General features: G+C 29.1%; 1 protein-coding gene across 18 annotated transcripts in view; it reads left to right on the forward strand.

Moving 5' to 3' along the window:
- Window positions 1-19,016, forward strand: part of LOC114120994 (twitchin) — a 79,050-nt gene that overhangs the window by 40,511 nt on the left and 19,523 nt on the right. For 11 of the 18 annotated variants that reach the window (XM_050207985.1, XM_050207989.1, XM_050207987.1 and 8 more), the window contains 47 exons: window positions 627-647; window positions 1,173-1,326; window positions 1,405-1,704; window positions 1,779-1,945; window positions 2,015-2,150; window positions 2,324-2,605; window positions 2,778-3,083; window positions 3,322-3,426; window positions 3,963-4,160; window positions 4,224-4,348; window positions 4,551-4,707; window positions 4,874-5,173; window positions 5,233-5,404; window positions 5,463-5,590; window positions 5,670-5,814; window positions 5,940-6,076; window positions 6,143-6,442; window positions 6,501-6,636; window positions 8,700-8,866; window positions 8,958-9,239; window positions 9,310-9,450; window positions 9,520-9,678; window positions 9,747-10,049; window positions 10,117-10,398; window positions 10,476-10,775; window positions 10,893-11,028; window positions 11,097-11,263; window positions 11,356-11,488; window positions 11,560-11,740; window positions 11,804-11,948; window positions 12,011-12,133; window positions 12,204-12,580; window positions 12,742-12,946; window positions 13,099-13,404; window positions 13,467-13,602; window positions 14,638-14,804; window positions 14,897-15,178; window positions 15,248-15,431; window positions 15,503-15,654; window positions 15,726-15,825; window positions 15,892-16,055; window positions 16,454-16,735; window positions 16,831-17,130; window positions 17,191-17,372; window positions 17,451-17,571; window positions 17,648-17,926; window positions 18,013-18,118. In XM_050207985.1, the coding sequence (XP_050063942.1) occupies window positions 627-647; window positions 1,173-1,326; window positions 1,405-1,704; window positions 1,779-1,945; window positions 2,015-2,150; window positions 2,324-2,605; window positions 2,778-3,083; window positions 3,322-3,426; window positions 3,963-4,160; window positions 4,224-4,348; window positions 4,551-4,707; window positions 4,874-5,173; window positions 5,233-5,404; window positions 5,463-5,590; window positions 5,670-5,814; window positions 5,940-6,076; window positions 6,143-6,442; window positions 6,501-6,636; window positions 8,700-8,866; window positions 8,958-9,239; window positions 9,310-9,450; window positions 9,520-9,678; window positions 9,747-10,049; window positions 10,117-10,398; window positions 10,476-10,775; window positions 10,893-11,028; window positions 11,097-11,263; window positions 11,356-11,488; window positions 11,560-11,740; window positions 11,804-11,948; window positions 12,011-12,133; window positions 12,204-12,580; window positions 12,742-12,946; window positions 13,099-13,404; window positions 13,467-13,602; window positions 14,638-14,804; window positions 14,897-15,178; window positions 15,248-15,431; window positions 15,503-15,654; window positions 15,726-15,825; window positions 15,892-16,055; window positions 16,454-16,735; window positions 16,831-17,130; window positions 17,191-17,372; window positions 17,451-17,571; window positions 17,648-17,926; window positions 18,013-18,118 (9,131 nt within the window). The remainder of the gene's footprint in view (window positions 1-626; window positions 648-1,172; window positions 1,327-1,404; window positions 1,705-1,778; window positions 1,946-2,014; window positions 2,151-2,323; window positions 2,606-2,777; window positions 3,084-3,321; window positions 3,427-3,962; window positions 4,161-4,223; window positions 4,349-4,550; window positions 4,708-4,873; window positions 5,174-5,232; window positions 5,405-5,462; window positions 5,591-5,669; window positions 5,815-5,939; window positions 6,077-6,142; window positions 6,443-6,500; window positions 6,637-8,699; window positions 8,867-8,957; window positions 9,240-9,309; window positions 9,451-9,519; window positions 9,679-9,746; window positions 10,050-10,116; window positions 10,399-10,475; window positions 10,776-10,892; window positions 11,029-11,096; window positions 11,264-11,355; window positions 11,489-11,559; window positions 11,741-11,803; window positions 11,949-12,010; window positions 12,134-12,203; window positions 12,581-12,741; window positions 12,947-13,098; window positions 13,405-13,466; window positions 13,603-14,637; window positions 14,805-14,896; window positions 15,179-15,247; window positions 15,432-15,502; window positions 15,655-15,725; window positions 15,826-15,891; window positions 16,056-16,453; window positions 16,736-16,830; window positions 17,131-17,190; window positions 17,373-17,450; window positions 17,572-17,647; window positions 17,927-18,012; window positions 18,119-19,016) is intronic. The other 7 variants (XM_050207986.1, XM_050207990.1, XM_050207992.1 and 4 more) reach the window with 3 other exon arrangements.

A 19,016-nucleotide genomic window follows, 5' to 3' on the forward strand; every position in this document is an offset into this window, starting at 1 on the left:
ACTTGATAAATAATAAATATTATATATAATATTAATTATTCTATTAAATTTTTTTTTAAATCATTAATTCAAATTTATTAAATAAAAAAAAAATTATTATTAAACAATTGTATAGGTATGTAACAATTAATTCAGTAAAATGTAGTACCTACCTATTCTTAAATTATATTGTTCCGACTAATATTACAACATTTTTAAATTGCACAACTGTTTCTTAAAAAAATTAAAATTTGTTTTTGATAGTTTATGTAAATGAATTTATATTTTATATTTTCTAATTCATTAAAAGATCTTGAAAGGATAATAGTTCGTAACTTGTTCATTTCATCACTAAGATTTACTGATAAAATACTCGTATAATAATTCTTTAAGCTATTAAAAGTTGTCCATCAGCATAAATTCCATACTTTAAAATTATTTCTATACTTAGAAGATCATTTTAATATTACCCTTATTAATTATTACAGTATAGAATAATAATTGTATACCTATGCGGCTTTAATTAGAGTTTTTATTAAGTACCTATTTTATTACTAGAGTTCAAGTTATTTAAATTTTATAATTTTATACTCTCTTTCTATTATGTCTTAAAACTAAGCTTAAATTTTAAAAATTTTACATTTCAGACTGATGAACTTATAAGAGATGTGAGTAAAATTAAAAGCGATTACTACGTATATATTATGTAGAAATCGTTTAGTAGAATTGAGATTCATTGTATTTATTATTGTAGTGATAGTTGCGGTTTTCTTATTTCACCAAAGTAGTTATTATTCTAATATCACAATTGAGTAGACTATCATAATATAATGATAAAGAAATTTAAAGATATAATTTAATGATTTAGAGTTGTAGATTTTAATTTAATTTATAAACATGTTTAAGTATGATTGTGTTTTGTACAGTAGTTTTGATTGGTGTGCGTTCATATTACTTTTAAATCACATTATATTTGGTTTAATAAACATTAGATTATTGTAGTTCGTAAATAATTGCATTTATTAGATAGAAAGTTGACAAGTAGAATTTGACTAATGATGCTTATTTCAGAATAATAATAAAAACAGGTAATAATTTGATGAAGACCATTCTATTCAGCGCTAACAGATTCTTAATATTCAAAATAAATCAATTTTAATTAAAGTGTTGTAACTATTATTTTAAAAAACCAGGTCATATCGGAAGGCAATGTTCAAATCGTAAATGTACCGTACAACACCAAAATTACTTTGTCAGATACAGGCCGTAAAGATTCCGGTTTGTACAAAATTATTGCTGAAAACGAGTTTGGCAAGGACGAAGCTACTGTTGAAGTGACCGTACTATGTATGTACAAAACCATTGAAAAATATTGTTTGAGTACTACCTATATGTTATCATTATTTATTTTATCGTTCACAATAGGTCCTCCAACAAGACCTCAAGGTCCTCTTAAAGTGAAAGATGTTACAAGCAGTGGGGCTAAAGTCAAATGGGACAAACCAAAAGACGATGGTGGAAAACCCGTAACAGCGTACGTGGTTGAAAAAATGGATGCTCAAACTGGGCGCTGGATTCCAGTTGGCCGCACACAAGAGCCAGAAATGGACATTAAAGGCTTACAAGAAGGTCATGAGTATACATTTAGGGTAAAAGCGTTGAACGAGGAAGGTGAATCTGATGCATTAGAAAGCGATGGTAGTATTGTATCCAAGAACCCATATGGTAAGCAAAAACAACACAAATAAAATAAAAAAATAATATTCGACTAAGTTACTAGAAATATATTTTTTATACAGAAATCCCCGGTAAACCTGGAACTCCAAAAATCACTGACTGGGATGTCGATAAGGTAGACTTGTCGTGGACAGAACCAAAACACGATGGTGGAGCTCCAATAACTGGATATATTATTGAGAAAAAAGAAAAACTTTCTACTGTGTGGGAAGAAATTTTGACTACAAAAGTGGGTAGAAAATAATAATTACGAATATAAATTTACTAAGACGGTTTTTGATAATTAAATTAATTTTAGACACCGGCTTGTCAAGCTACTGTAAAAAATCTTAAAGAAGGAAACCAGTATCAGTTTAGGGTACGTGCTGTAAATAAAGCAGGGCCTTCTGAACCAAGCGATGCAACCAAAATGCATATTGCTAAAGCCAAAAATTGTAAGTATTTTATCTTTCTTATCAAATTATAAAAATAAATTTTAAATTAAATATTAATATTATACCTATTTGGCATACCATAAATTTTTACATTGCTATAACAATGTTTGATGTATAATGTACTATAAAAGAACTTATAATAACAAATTGTTTTCTAATTATTATCATTACAGTGAAACCACTGATCAACCGTGAAAAATTACAAAAGGTAGTCGTGAGAGTAGGTCAAGTTGTGAAGTTTGACGTAGATGTACGTGGTGAACCTCCACCAACCATGATATGGTCCTTTGGTAGTAAACCATTGATACATGGACGTTCAGTGAAAATTGAAAATGAAGATTATAATACAAAACTAACATTATCTGAAAATACTAGAAAAAATACAGGAGTGTATAGTTTACGAGCAGAGAATGCTTCCGGTTTTGATGAAGCTACTGTTGAAGTTATTATTTTAGGTAATTTAGTTTTGAATATCTTATTATTATTTATTTGTTTTAAACAAGGACTACCACACTTCAGCTTTGAATGAATAAAATTCATATAACTAATATCAGTATTAATATTATCATTATCAATCTATATATTATTATTTTAAGTTCAAAAAACTATCTTTCCGATTTTTTTAAGATAAACCTGGACCTCCAGTTGGACCACTTGAAGTCACTGATGTGCATAAAGAAGGTTGTACACTACATTGGAATAAGCCCAAAGATGATGGGGGATTGCCTATTACTGGGTATTTAGTCGAAAAAATGGATACCACAACTGGAAAATGGGTACCTGCAGGATTCGTCGATCCAACAAAAACCGAACACAAAATAAACGGTCTAGAACCGAATAGAAAATATAATTTCAGAGTGAAAGCATTAAATGAAGAAGGAGAATCTGAACCATTAGAAACAGATGCTTCGATACTTGCTAAAAATCCTTATGGTAATTATTCTTTCTTAAGCTGATATAATTAATCTTAATAACTATTAGTCGTATATTCTTTGCAATAGAAATTCGAAATCACTCTACACTTGTTTCTTTTAAATTATCTTGTAGTTATCTTCATCTTCTCTTACAATTTATTTGACTTGAAAATAATTTTCTTGAATGCTGAATTATTCGCAAAGTGAATGACACAAATTCACGATTATTCATTATTATCTTTTTTTTTGTTTATCAGATACGCCTGGTGCTCCGGGATTACCAGAAGTTATTGACTATGATGAAAATATGGTAGAATTAAAATGGGATGCGCCATTCAGGGATGGTGGAGCTCCAATAACAGGTTAGTATTATGGTTGACGTTATTAAACGATAAATTATTCTTATACCTATAGAATATTTTTATTTTGTATTCGTATTCAGAATGCATAATTAAATATTTGAAAAAGTATTTAAATTCTTTAAGAATAATATTCATTTTTTTTCTAATAGTTAAAATCGGTTTTGAAATAGTTCGAAAATAAAATGTTTAGTTAATACAACAAAATGTACAATTTATTATTGTATTGATAGTATAAAAAATTGATAAAAAGAAATTGTTTTTATTTCAAATTTAAATTTATAACAAAATTTTAGTTTTTTAAAAAAAGTATCTTATAATGTATAAATAAAAATACAATAAAAGTAAATATATGAATATTTTTTTGAAACACCTATTTAAAATAGTATTTGAATAAAAATCTAAGAATTGTATTGTTTGAATTTTGAATAAGATCAAGAGACGTGGATAAATAAAAATGTAAACTTTATATTAAAATCATTATTTGGTGATAAACATTTATAATATTGCTTTACTACTATCCTGGTTATATTTTTTAGGATATATAATCGAAATGAAGAGCAAATATGATAGTTCATTCGTAAAAGCTGCTGAAGTCACGGGAAATGTTTGTAAAGGCAAAATTCCAAAATTAGAAAACGGACAACAATACCAATTTCGAGTACGCGCTGTTAACAAAGCCGGTCCCGGTGAAGCTAGTGAAGAGTCTCTTCCTCATATTGTCAAAGCCAAATTCAGTAAAATATATTTACATGTTAATTTAACAACATACATTTAACATAAACTATTTTATTTTATAGTGAAACCAAGAATAGATAGAACAAACTTACAAAGCTTAGTCATGAAAGTTGGACATACAAAATTAATTGACGTGAATATAAGTGGAGAACCTGTGCCTACTGTCACATGGTCATTTAAAGACGCTGTAAGATATTAATTAATTTATAAACTATTATGTAGTTTATATTATAAATAATACTTTATAATAAATTAAAATGTCCTGATTATGGTCATATTAAATTATATAATTAATTATGTATCATTTATAAATATTTACATAATTAATTTTGTATAGCTATTTTTTTTTTTATCATAAAACTATAAAATTTATAATTTAAATATTTTAGGAACTAACTACAGGAAATTCTTTGGAAATCAATAATATGGAATATAATACGAAATTAATGATCATTAAAGCTTTGCGTGCCCATAGTGGTGTATACACAATTAAAGCTAAAAACTCAGTAGGCGAAGACACAGCTACTTTTGATATTACTATTTTAGGTAAAAATAAACAATATAAATAAACATCTTAGCTTATAACTTTATAAACATTAAGTATAACATATTATTAATATCCCATTTTCGACTAATTAAATTAGAATGAAAATTTACATTTCTTTAATGTTCCTAAAAATTTTATGATGTTTATCGTTAATATATATTTTAGGAAAACCAACAAAGCCTGGTGGTCCACTTGAAGTAACTGATGTGACGAAAAATGGTTGCAAATTAAAATGGAAAAAGCCAGAGGATGACGGTGGTACACCAATAGAGTATTACGAAATTGAAAAACTTGATCCATTAACAGGCCAATGGATACCATGTGGTAAATCTAGCGAACCAGAAGCTAACATAACTGGTTTACAAGAAGGTAAACAATATAAATTCCGTGTGAGGGCAGTCAATAAAGAAGGAGAATCAGATGATCTAGAAGCTGATAAGTTTATTGTAGCCAAAAATCCATTTGGTAAGATCACTTTTTAGTTTTAATTATACAGACAGATATTTTAATGAAGTCATACACAGATGAACCAAGTAAACCTGGTAAGCCAAATCCAACAAACTGGGATAAGTCATTTATTGACCTTGAATGGGAAGCTCCTGATTCCGATGGTGGTGCACCGATCGAAAGTTATATTGTTGAAATGAGAGATAAAGATGAGAGGAACTGGGTTAAAGCTCTTGTTCTTCCAAATAAGTATAATTTATTTAAATTTTTTTTTTTCAAATAAAATAAAATAAAATAATTTTATTAGACGCTCTGGTCGAGTGACGGATGTTGTAGAGGGTCACGAATATGAATTCAGAGTAATTGCAGTTAATAAAGTTGGACCTAGTCAACCGAGTGATATTTCGAAATCCGTAGTGGCTAAACCACGATTTAGTACGTAAATCTTCATAGTTATGAATATAATGCAGTAGGAATATATAAAATATTTTCTAAATTATATTTTATTATATAGTGGCACCTAAAATTGATCGAAAGAATTTGGGAAAGAAAGAAATACGTAGAGGAAAATTCTTGAAATTTGAAGCAGATGTTGAAGGGGAACCTGCGCCAACTATATTATGGACGTTTAATGGACAGACCATATTATTTAATGACAGGTAACAGTTGAACCTTTTAAAACTAAATCTCCTTATGTATAACTATTATTTTGATACTTGATTTTATAAAAAATATTGAAATAAAATAATAATACTTTTGATGTTAACTATTGATTTCAAATTAGATTAACCATCGAAAGTGAAGATTATAAAACTACATTTATACTTCAAAAAGCTAAACGTTCTGATTCAGGAATTTATACAGTTACTGCAAAGAATGAATCTGGAACTGATAAAGCAGAAGTTGAAATTGTTGTTCTAAGTCAGTTTTAAGAATCATTAAATCATAAATTATTTAAATAATTGTTTTTATATTTTATAATTTTAGCTGCCCCAACCAAACCTAAAGGCCCACTGAAAGTGTCAGAAGTCACAGCAGATGGATGTGAACTAAAATGGCAAAAACCAGAAGATGACGGAGGTGTTCCAATTGATCACTATATTGTTGAACGTATGGATACTGAAATGGGACGATGGGTACCTGTTACCATTTCTAAACTTCCTGAAACCGAAGTCACTGGTTTACACGAGGGTAAAGAATATTTGTTCCGGGTAAAAGCAGTAAATGCAGAAGGAGAATCAGAACCCTTAGAAACTGATTTTGGAATTGTAGCTAAGAATCCATATAGTAAGTATTTCTATTGTTTTTGTTGTTTTAAAAATATTAATTTCTACTTGAATAATAGACGAACCTGACCGTCCTGGAAAACCGTATGCTAAAGACTGGGATAAGAGCAGCGTACATTTGAAATGGACACCTCCGGCAAACGAAAATGGTGCTCCAGTTACTTCATACATTATTGAAAAAAAAGATCAATACAGGTAAGATTTGAACTATTATTTAAAAAATTCATCTAAAATGTATTTTTACTTCATGCAATAATTAAATTTACATTACAAGGACTAAATTTTCAATTCTAGTTTTTAATATAATGTAATTTTACAATGAAAGTTTTCAATCAGAAAATTTAGTGAAATGCCCAATTTTAGTGATAATATGAAAAGATATACACTTTCCCTATGCTATACTTTACCTTTCCCTATACTCAATAGTACAATAATCAAAACCTTACATAACATAGGGATTAGTATCACATCAGCATTATTACTACTAATTCAGTAAGCTCTTTAGATCTATTCGCACACGTCATATATGATTTAGAAGACAGATTTACATTAGTTCTGAAGACCAATACAAACTAACTAGCTCCTAAGTTATTAATTAAGAAGATAGGTAATAAGTACTTCGTTTCATATTTTTATCACAAATGAACGTTGACGCGCTTTTTGTGAAAATAAAGTATTTACATATCTACTATATGCTTATATAATACTGAAAGAAAATTTAGAAATAAATCAAAATAACCTGGAAAATTCTAATTAAGAAGGCTCTATTTTCCTTCTCTTATAGAGAAACACCTATGAAAACCAATTCACCGAACAAACGAAGAAATTGTAACTAATCTAAATAGCTAAATAACAACTTACACTGAAATAAAAACAACACTCAAACGCCAGGTATACGTCACCAACTTGTCCTTCTCCTCTTTTCTTTCACGTATTAACAATAAATTTTCAAATTCCTTTACTTAAACTAACATATCTAAAAATTTGTGAGTCATTAAAAGCACAAAAAGAAACATTAACAAAAAAAATCCGTAACAACGCCAGACCAAGATCCAACGCAACAACAAGAAACACAGATTAGAACGCAACTAAAATAAATTAACATAATATAATCCTCGTAATTCATTAAATGATCAACCACAACAGGTTTCAATTCATCACCATTTAAAATTCCATGAATAATTTTTAACAAAAAATGTTAACTTATATCACATTAAATGAAATAACAATAACTTATAACTACGGATAAAATGAAAATACTAAAACTTAACATTTTACCATACATTAAATTGGTTCATGCGCATTAAAAATCTTAGAATTGCCACCAACAACATTATGAAAATTAAATACTGGTAACACAAGTGGGAGGAGATACAATCTTCAAATAAAATCGAAGAAATAAAAACATCATACATCCCAAGGATATCCCTCCCACTTAAGACTAAACACGAAGACATATATTCAGTATCAAGTAAATGACAGTCCGACCCAATCAGAGAGCACATAATACAGTCCACTAACTGGGCACTAAGTACCTACCTTGTTAGGTGATAAGAAATTATCAATCGTAATCAGATTCTCCAAACGATCGGTATTATGATTCATATGTATTCGTTTAACTATATTTCGTTTCATATAATAATTAATAAAGAAGATTCACCATTTACACAAAAATTTAAAACGTGAATTTTTCTTGTCTTCGTATACAATAATCAACGTAAGATAATTTGCTGATTAAAAATAGTTATTACAAGGACTCGGATTAGATATTCTTGCTTAACACACTTTTATCCTATAACCAAAAACTGCGTTCAAACTTTGAACTACGTAATATAATATTAAAAATTAAACACTTTATACTTGTATGTTCTAAATTTAACAGCTTCGGACAAATTCTTGGAAACTTACTCTTCATGAAAAAAAAGTTTAAAAAAACGTTTATTTTCCCAGTATTGTTGTTATGTAAGAGTACTAAAATGTATAGATACTAAAAGTCTCCTACTTTTCATATATTTTTATTATTTACAATTTTGTTTATTTTTTGAGTCTAAATTTCACTGTTCCCTAATGACAATAGTTATTTTAACAATAACTTAAATATCTGTTGGAAATATTAAAAATTTAAACTACTAAAAAAAAGTAATAACTAGGCATATTAATTTATATATATATTTGAAAAAACTTTTAATAATTCAACATAAATCAAACTTTAACTTAATAATGCAATTATAATTAATAAACAATCAAACTGTTTTTAGCTCTAAATGGCAAAAGGCTGTAGAATTAATAGGAAACAAATGCGAAGGAAGAGTTCCAGATCTTGCTGAAAATATGAAATACACTTTCCGTGTAATTGCAGTCAACAAAGGTGGATTTAGTAAACCGAGTGAACCTAGTGACCCAGTTATTACAAAAGACAGAAATGGTATTATATTAGTATAATATATGATTCTCATCTAAAATGTACTTACACTTGTATATATTTATATATATATTTTTTTTTAACAATGCTTTAGTTGCTCCAATAATTGACAGAAGCACGCTCAAGAATTTGACTTTAAAAGCTGGACAGCATGTGAAAATTGATGTAAAGATCAGTGGAGAACCACCACCAACCAAAATTTGGTATCATAACAAAGCACGTTTAGAAAGCAAAGAAAACTTTAATGTGGAATATGAAGATTATAGAACTAAAATTTCGATATCTGTGGCTGAAAGATCACACACTGGAGTATACATAATTAAAGCTGAAAACGACTCTGGCAAAGATGAAGCAACATTTGACATCACTGTACTAGGTATGGTAATTGTATCAAATATTATTAAGTACGTATAATTAATGCATTACGCTTTTTATTTTTATTTTAGACAAGCCCGGAAAACCTGAAGGACCAATTAAAATATCTGATATACACAAAGAAGGGGCTTCGTTAAAATGGAATCCACCAGAAGATGATGGAGGTGTTCCTTTGAGCCACTATTTAGTCGAAAAAATGGATGCTGAAACAGGTAAATAAATAACATAGTAAACAATTAGTATAAACTGAAAAGTAATTATTTTTTAATTTCGTGTTATAGGACGTTGGGTACCAGCAGGAAGATGCAAAGAGCCAAACTTAACTGTATCTAACTTGATACCTGGTCAGGAATATACATTCCGCGTATCTGCTGTAAATTCTGAAGGAGAATCTGAACCACTTGTAGCCGATCATTCAATTATAGCTAAAAATCCATTTGGTATATTTGATTTTATACGACAATTTAATATCAAAATATTGTAAATTATTATTATTTTGTGTTTTTAGATGAACCGAGTGCAACAACTGCACCTAAGATCGTTGATTGGGATAAAGATTTTGTTGATTTAGAGTGGGAACCACCTATTAACGATGGAGGATCTCCAATCACAGGTTACGTAATTGAAAAACGAGAAAAGGGCACTTCACGGTGGATTAAAGCTGGAGAAATGAAAGAGCCTGTGACTAAAGGTCGAGCTGATGATCTAGAAGAAGGAGTCGAATACGAATTCAGAATTCGAGCTGTAAACAAAGCTGGACAAGGTGATCCAAGTCCACCAAGTCAATCAATAATTACAAAACCTAGAAAGCGTATGTATTATTTATTTTTTATCATACAATATTAACGTTCAATTATTCCATTTATTTTTTCATATAGTGGCACCAAAGATAGATCGTCGAAATCTCAAATCTATAACAATCCGAGAAGGTGAACCAATTTTATATGACGTTAAAGTATCAGGAGAACCAGCACCAGATGTAACTTGGTCATTCAATAACGTTAATATTTCTACTAATAGCATTTATCAAATTGATAATATACCATATAATAGTCGATTTTATCACTCAAATCCAATGCGTAGTGATACAGGAATTTATAAAATTGTAGCTTCTAATAAATACGGTGAAGACGAAGAAGAAGTTGAAGTGACCGTTATATGTTAGTAAAATATTTAGAAACATTACTTTTGATATAAAATGAATATATATATATACATATTTAATCTAATTCTATAGCCAAACCAAGTAAGCCTGAAGGACCATTAGAAGTCTCAGATGTACACAAAGATGGATGTACTTTGAAGTGGAAAAAACCAAAAGATGATGGTGGTGAACCATTAGAGGGATATTTAGTAGAAAAATTCGATCCTGATAATGGAGTTTGGCTGCCAGTAGGACGTACCAAAGATCCAGAGATGCAAGTTACTGGTTTAATACCAGGACATGAATATAGTTTCCGTGTTAAGGCTTTAAATAGTCAAGGCGAATCGGAACCTCTTGAAACATTATCAACTATTATCGCCAAAGATCCATTCAGTAAGGATTAAATTAAAATATAAATTATGGTTAAAATTAAAATTATATTTAAATAAAATATAATCATATTCTGTGTAATACAATTATTTTAATATAAAACTAATATTTTTAATCCAGCCAACCCCGAAGCACCTGGTGCACCTGATATTAATGATTGGAGTCAAAATCATGCTGATCTAGTATGGAAAAAACCATTTAGTGATGGTGGTACACCAATTACACATTATATCATCGAAAAAAAAGATAAATATAGGTAATTCCTTCAATTTATGTAATATTACTTAGAACATATATTTATAATACTTTTTAATTATGTGATAGTGGAGTATGGGAAAGAGCAGGTGAAACGATCAATGAACAACCTCAAGGAGTTGTTAATGGTTTAGTTGAAGGTAACGAATATCAATTCCGCGTCATTGCCGTAAACAAAGCTGGTCAAAGTGAGCCTAGTAGGCCATGTGCTAGTTTTATAGCCAAACCACGTTACTGTACGTACATATCTTTAATAATAAATACATTATACATTTAAATCATTCATCTAATTAAATTTAAATAAATTAAATTACATTTTCAATTTTAGTGGCCCCTCATATTGATAGACGTAACCTCATGGATGTAAAACTATCAGCAGGATCATCATTGAAATTAGATGCTGTGATTACGGGTGAACCAGCTCCTCATGTTGATTGGAGATGTGGTGCTATGCCATTAAAGTAAGTTTAAAAAATTTAAACCAATTAAATGAAAAGTTATTAATAATGATTTAATAACTTATATTTTATAGATCCGAACCTCATGTTAATATTGAAATCGTAGACTATTATACGAAATTAGTTATTAGACCAGTAGGCCGTAATAACAGTGGACAATACACTGTTTCTGCTGTAAATAGTTCTGGAAAAGATACTGCTGTTATTAACGTTACAGTTACAGACAAGCCAACGCCACCAGTTGGACCACTTCTAGTAATAAATAAATTAAATAAATTAATATTTGAATTGAAATATTATATTTTAAATATATTCTAGGTTTCTGATATACACAAAGATGGATGTAAATTAAATTGGAAAAGACCAGAAGACGATGGTGGTACTCCTATTGAATATTATTTAGTGGAAAAGTTTGATACTCAAAAAGGCAGTTGGATACCATGTGGACGATCACCAGAAACTGGTTTGATTGGAATAAATATTAAAACATTAAAAACTGTGGTATTAACAATTAACTTTTTACAGCTTTGGCGGTAACTGGTCTGACACCCGGTAAAGAATATAAATTCCGCGTTACAGCTGTAAATGCAGAAGGCGAATCTGATCCACTCCAAACTGAAGAATCAATTATCGCTAAAAATCCTTTTGGTAATACTGTTATACAGTTATATAACATTTTAAACATATTTTATTGAATATCGATTTTTTTTTTTTTTAGATGAGCCAGGTAAACCAGGTAACTTGGAAGTGACAGATTGGGATAAGAATTTTGTTGACTTAAAATGGATACCACCAAAAGAAGATGGCGGATCTCCCATTACGGGTTATTTAATTGAGGTTAAAGATAAATCAGGAACATGGGAAAAAGCACTAACAGTCCCTGCTGATAAAACAACGGCAACAGTGCCAAATTTAGTTGAAGGCGAATCTTACGTTTTCCAAGTAAAAGCAATAAATGCAGCTGGTCCAGGTGAAGCAAGTGATCCAACCAACACGATTGTTACTAAGCCACGTAATATGGCACCACACATTGATCGTACAAACTTGAATGACATTAAAATCAAAGCAGGACAAACTATTAGTTTTGATGTAAAAGTAAGTTGTTTATTTATAAATATATTTTTCTTAATAAAAATCGTTGAGATCAAAATAAACTAAAATATGAATGCAATTTTATTCTTAAATAAAATTTTACAAATGGATAAATTTATTTTAATTTTTAACTAAACTCAATTATCACTTTTAAACTTCAATAGGTGACAGGCGAGCCGGTACCAAAAACAAAATGGTTAAAGAATCACAAAGATATAAGAGTAGGAGATGGTGTAAAGCAAACACACGTCGATTATAATACAAAACTAATTATTCGTATGGCAACAAGAGAAGATTCGGGATCATATATTATAACAGCTGAAAATATAAATGGCAAAGACACAGCGTACGCTGAAGTAATCGTTTTAGGTAAAAATTTAAACAGTATTATACTGTAATTTAAATGTACCTACCTACGTCATAATACTTTTTAAATTTGACTTTGGATCATAACTATTCTAAAATGTAGAAAGTAAAATATCAAATGCTAATAATAATTCTAATGGGCTTTCTAATTATAGATAAACCAAGTGCGCCAGAAGGACCACTTAAAGTATCTGATGTGCATGGTGAAGGATGTAAATTAAGCTGGAAACCACCAGAAGACAATGGTGGTCAACCAATTGAAAATTATGTTATAGAAAAGTTAGACGAAGCTTTGGGACGTTGGGTACCTGCTGGAGAAACTGATGGTCCAGTAACTGACTTTGAAGTTACTGATCTAATACCTGGACACAAATATAAATTCAGAGTAAAAGCAGTAAATAAGCAAGGCAAATCAGATCCATTAACAGCTAACCAAAGCATTGAAGCTAAAAATCCATTTGGTAATATTTTGATTACTCAATTGAATCTTATATAAAACATTAATCCAAATTTTTTATTTTAGATACTCCTAGTAGGCCATCAAATCCCATCATCAAAGATTTTGATAGTGATTTTGTTGAACTTGGATGGGACAAACCTAAAACTGATGGAGGATCACCAATAACTGGTTATATAATCGAAAAGAAAGATAAATTCAGGTAAAAAATCCATTTCTAACAATTTTTTTACAATGATATATTTTAAATAATTTTCATAAAACATAAAATAACTTAATTAGGTACTTATTTTATTTAAAAAAAGTAATTATAAATGTAATTGTTATTAAATTATTTTAATTTCTATTATCGCAAAAGTATAACCCATGATAGTTGTTTTAATAATAATAATGCATTTTTTTTATTGAAAATAAATCATCATTATTATTTACACATTATTATTGTTTACAATGTAGCATATGTTTATATAATATTTCTTCATTGAGTATAGATATACTATCTATACTTAATGGTTTCTTTTAAAAAATTAATTATGTTAGTGATTGATTAAAAATCTAGTAGTAATGTTTTTCCTTATAGCTGTGGAATGTGATATTTGATTCTTGAATCTTAAATAATTTGAAATTTGGTTAGAATATATTTCACAGTAAATTTACTCCATATTTTTCGTATATGAGAGAGACAATTCTGGACATAAGATGATTGTGAGTTATATATGTATGCCCTATCCGGAATCAAGAGTCGAGAACTTTTTCTTTCTTATTTAGTCCGTGGTTTTATCACAAAAATCAATTTAATAACTAGAGCTCGGGTTTATATGCACTAAAAAGTATCAAAATAATATGTCATATTATATGCAGTAAAAATCAAAATATGCAACAAATATGTAGTAAAAATTATTGAAATATTATTATTATATTATTAATAATACACAGCACAATTCACCAAGTTTAATAATAAATGAGTTGTCTTATTATATTTTTTCCTTGGTACCTACCTATATTTTAATCATTATTATTATGTATATATAATTTTTTATAAATTATTTTTATTTTACTTTATAAATTATAATAAATGAAATTAATTACTAATGACACTGTTTAATAATTTTAAGCTAATAGTCATTATTCAGTTTTAATTTAAATAAATAATACATACTCATTACTCATATACATTTTAATATTGTACTATGTACGAAATCTTATAAAAATCTATTTTTTAATATACATTTTACAGTCCAACGTGGGTTAAGGCTGCTGAAGTAACTGGTGATGTTAACAGTGGAATTGTTCCTGGTTTAACTGAAGGTAATCAGTATGAATTTAGAGTACGTGCTGTAAACAAAGCTGGCCCTGGTGAAGCAAGTGAACCAACATTACCTCACCTTGCTAGACTTAAAAAGTGTAAGTTAATTGAAATCTAACAAAAATATCTAACGTTATTGCTCATAATGGGTACATAAAGTATTTTATATTTATGAACTAATATATTTCAGTGGCGCCTCATATCGATAGAAACACCCTATTAGACATTAAAGTACGTGCCGGAAACATGTTTGAATTTGATGTTAAAGTATCTGGAGAACCTCCTCCAACTAAAGAATGGTCTCTTAGAGGAGATGTGCTCATAAAAACTGAGAGTATCAATATAATTAATCAAGATCACTCGACAAAACTAAAAGTTATTGATGCAAAGCGTTCTGATGACGGAATTTATTATTTAGTAGCAAAAAATATTCATGGAATGGACAAGGCTTCAGTTAAAGTTACAGTCATAGGTATTTTCTAATGTTTACATGATTTCACATTCGTAACAATAATTAAATATATGTGTTGTTTGGTTATAGATGTACCACAACCACCTGAGGGACCTCTACATCCAACCGATGTGACAAAAAGCTCATGTGTGTTAAAATGGAATCCACCGAAAGATGATGGTGGTTCAGAAGTAACACACTACATTGTTGAAAAAATGGACACGGACACATTAAGATGGGTTCCAGTTGGTGACGCTGCTGGCACAACAATGAGGTATAATATCATAAACAATATTGTATTATATTAATATAAAAACACTTATATTTTAATTGCCTATTATTTAGGATTGATCATTTGATCGAAGGTCACAACTATAACTTCAGAGTTAAAGCTGTGAACAAAATCGGTGAGTCTTTGCCGTTAACTACATTTGATAGTATAACAGCTAAAGACCCGTACGGAAAGCCAGATAAACCAGGCACACCTCAAGCAACTGGTAAAACAAGAAATATTCTATTCATAACATTAATATAATACTCTAATTGAAATTAATTTAATTACATTCAGATTGGGGAAGAAACTTTGTTGATCTTCAATGGACACCACCAAAAAAAGATGGCGGATCTGAAATTTTATCTTACATTATCGAAAAACGAGAAAAATATGGGTAAATATAATTTTGCGGGTATTTTATTTTTCAAAAATATTTTAAATTAATTGTATTTGAATTTAGTCCTTGGGAGAAAGCTTTGACAGTAAATGGAAATAAAACCAAAGCCTCTGTTCCGGATCTTACTGAAGGCCATGAATATGAATTCCGAGTTATTGCTGTAAATAAAGGTGGCCCTGGTGACCCCAGTGATTCATCTGAAGTAATAACATGTAAACCGAAATTCCGTGAGTTTTTTTTGTTTTTTATTCAAAATAAATATGAACAATATTCCTTTATTATTTATTTTAATGCACTTAATTGTATTAGTTTATATTAGTATAATATACAAAATATGAACAACTAATGTCATTAAAAACTTAATTAAATATCTTATATACCTTATATACATAAAAAAAAAAAAATCTGTTTTATACTTCATTTGTCATAACTACTCAAAAAACAAAATGTTTTACCATATCTTACAAATGATTATCTTACATTATTATCTTAAAATTAATTGTGTCTCAAGCATCATCTTCGATAAGACTTTTTACTTTTTTGTCACGGCGGAATATTGTGTTAATATTTTCAAAATCATAATATTGTTTTCTTAATTATAATCTTAATATTCTCTTGATTTTAGTTGAACCAGTAATAGATACTACATTTTTACCTGATCTGATTGTACGCGCTGGTAATAAAATAAACTATACTGTACCAATTGAAGCAGCTCCTAGACCAACAGTGAAATGGAGTGTTAATGAAGTTCCAATTAATAGTGGCTCTAGAGTGGATATACAAATTTATAACAGCCAGGTTATATTTGAAATACCATTTTCAGTACGAAATGACACTGGCCGTTACACACTAACATTAGAAAATAACATGGGAAAATGTTCAGCTTCTGCCCATGTCACTGTACTAGGTAAAAAATGTTCAATTAAAAAAAAATATTAAAGTTGATTACCATTTTTTTAATAATCCATCAATGTGTATTTATTTTTTTATTTATTTCTGTAGATCGTCCTTCACCCCCAGAGGGTCCATTAGACGTTTCTAATATCAGAAAAGATGGATGCCGATTGACATGGAAAATACCTGTTGATGACGGCGGTGCTCCTATTTTACACTACATTATTGAAAAAATGGATATTTCCAGAGGAACGTGGTCCGATGCTGGAATGACAACATCATTATACCACGATATTATAAGACTGATTCACAAACGTGAATATTTGTTTAGAGTCAAGGCCGTTAACAGTATTGGCGAATCAGATGTTCTAGAAACTGATAAATCGATAATTGCTAGAAACGAATTTGGTATGATACATAAAAATAGTAATCTATGATAATTTTTTTACGAAACAAAAATTGATATAGATGAACCGGATGCACCTGAAAAACCAGTGGTAACAGATTGGGATGAAAACTTTGTTGAGCTGCAATGGGAACAACCCAAAACCGATGGTGGATCACCAGTCACTGAATTCTCAATACAAAAGAAAGAAAGAGGAAGCCCGTATTGGGTAAATGCCGTAACAGTTCCTGGCAAGGAAACAAAGGTAAGAAGGTTTAAACTAAAGAAAAAATTGTATAATTGTATACAGTTAGATTTTTTTAACATAATTTCGATATTTTAGGCAATCATTCCAGACTTAATCAAAGGACAAGAATACGAATTTAGAGTTATTGCCACTAATAAAGCTGGACCTAGTCCTCCAAGTGATCCTTCAGATCCGATTGTTGTTAATAATAGATATTGTAAGATACCCCATGAAATAGTTTACTAATAAAAATCTTAAAAACTTAAATCTAATAACCATGCATAATTTTTTAGTGAAACCAAAAATAAAGACTCCTTTAAAAGACATTTTCATAAGAGCTGGAACAGTCCTACACGTCGATATAGATTTTATTGGTGAACCACCTCCAGAAGTAACGTGGACGGTAAATGGATCAGAACTTAAACCAGATAATAGAACAACCATCACTTCTATTGGATACCATACAATCATGAACAGAGTAAATTCGAAACGAGTAGACTCTGGAACGTATAATTTATTGCTTAAAAACAGTTCTGGAACTGACGAAGGATCATTTAATGTTACCGTATTAGGTATGAAAACTATATTTTAATAGTTCTTTTATTTACATATATTGTATGGTATACTAATTATAATGAATTTAAATAAATAATTACAGATAGACCTGGCCCACCCGATGGACCACTTACATACGAAGATATTACTGCCAGTTCAGTGACGCTATCATGGAAAACACCAAAAGATAATGGTGGAAGTGAAATTACGTAAGTTATACAAATTATTTGTAACCTTTATTTATTATTAATTTTCTATAAAATAGTAAATTGAACCCTATCCATTTTTAGTGTGATATAGGAGGCTGTTACCTCGGATAGCTTAATTAGAGGTTGTACCTTTTTTTTAATTTATTCATTATCTGAATTCTCCAATAGCACCATTTATTATTTCCTTTGATATTATATTTTTATATTTTTCAATTTTTGCATTATTTTTATCATAATTTTCTCAGCTACGTGTTTACATCGAATCATCTAATCTCACCATCAATGACAAGTAATCAAAGTATTTTCTAAATCTGTCAATTTTCTGTCAATTTTTTTAAATACTACTATTATTAAATAAATAAAAGGCAAAGGACAAGATTGTTAAAAATAAAAATATACTGTAGACTGTAGAGGAATATACAATATGCCTAAGACTAAAAAAAAATTTTTGTTTTTATTCATTCTATTGTTATTTTTCTAGTCAATTTGATAAATTATAGCAAAAACCTTTAAATACATGACTAAGTATAGTAATTCATCAATGATTTCATCTATTGTGTTCTTATCTCTCTCACTATATTCAGTCTCCAAAATGTTGTGGTAGGAATGAGTGAGTCATACTACTTTAGGGATTTTTCAGACCATTATTATTACGTAAAAATTACTAACACGAGTTTCATTATCAAAATACTTATTGCAGATATCAAGTACGTTAATTATGGACATAAATATATCATTTTAACTCTTTTTAGGAATTTAGGACAAACTACCAAAGAGAAATTGGTAAGCGAGGTTAAAAATATTTATGTCTTGCAAAAAAGCAATCGTGCTTAAAATGCTTTTTTTTAAATTCATATTTTCATTATAGATGGTATTATTATTGTCATGAGAGATATTT

The sequence above is a fragment of the Aphis gossypii genome, chromosome X (genome assembly GCF_020184175.1).
Source record: "Aphis gossypii isolate Hap1 chromosome X, ASM2018417v2, whole genome shotgun sequence".
NCBI lineage: Eukaryota > Metazoa > Arthropoda > Insecta > Hemiptera > Aphididae > Aphis > Aphis gossypii.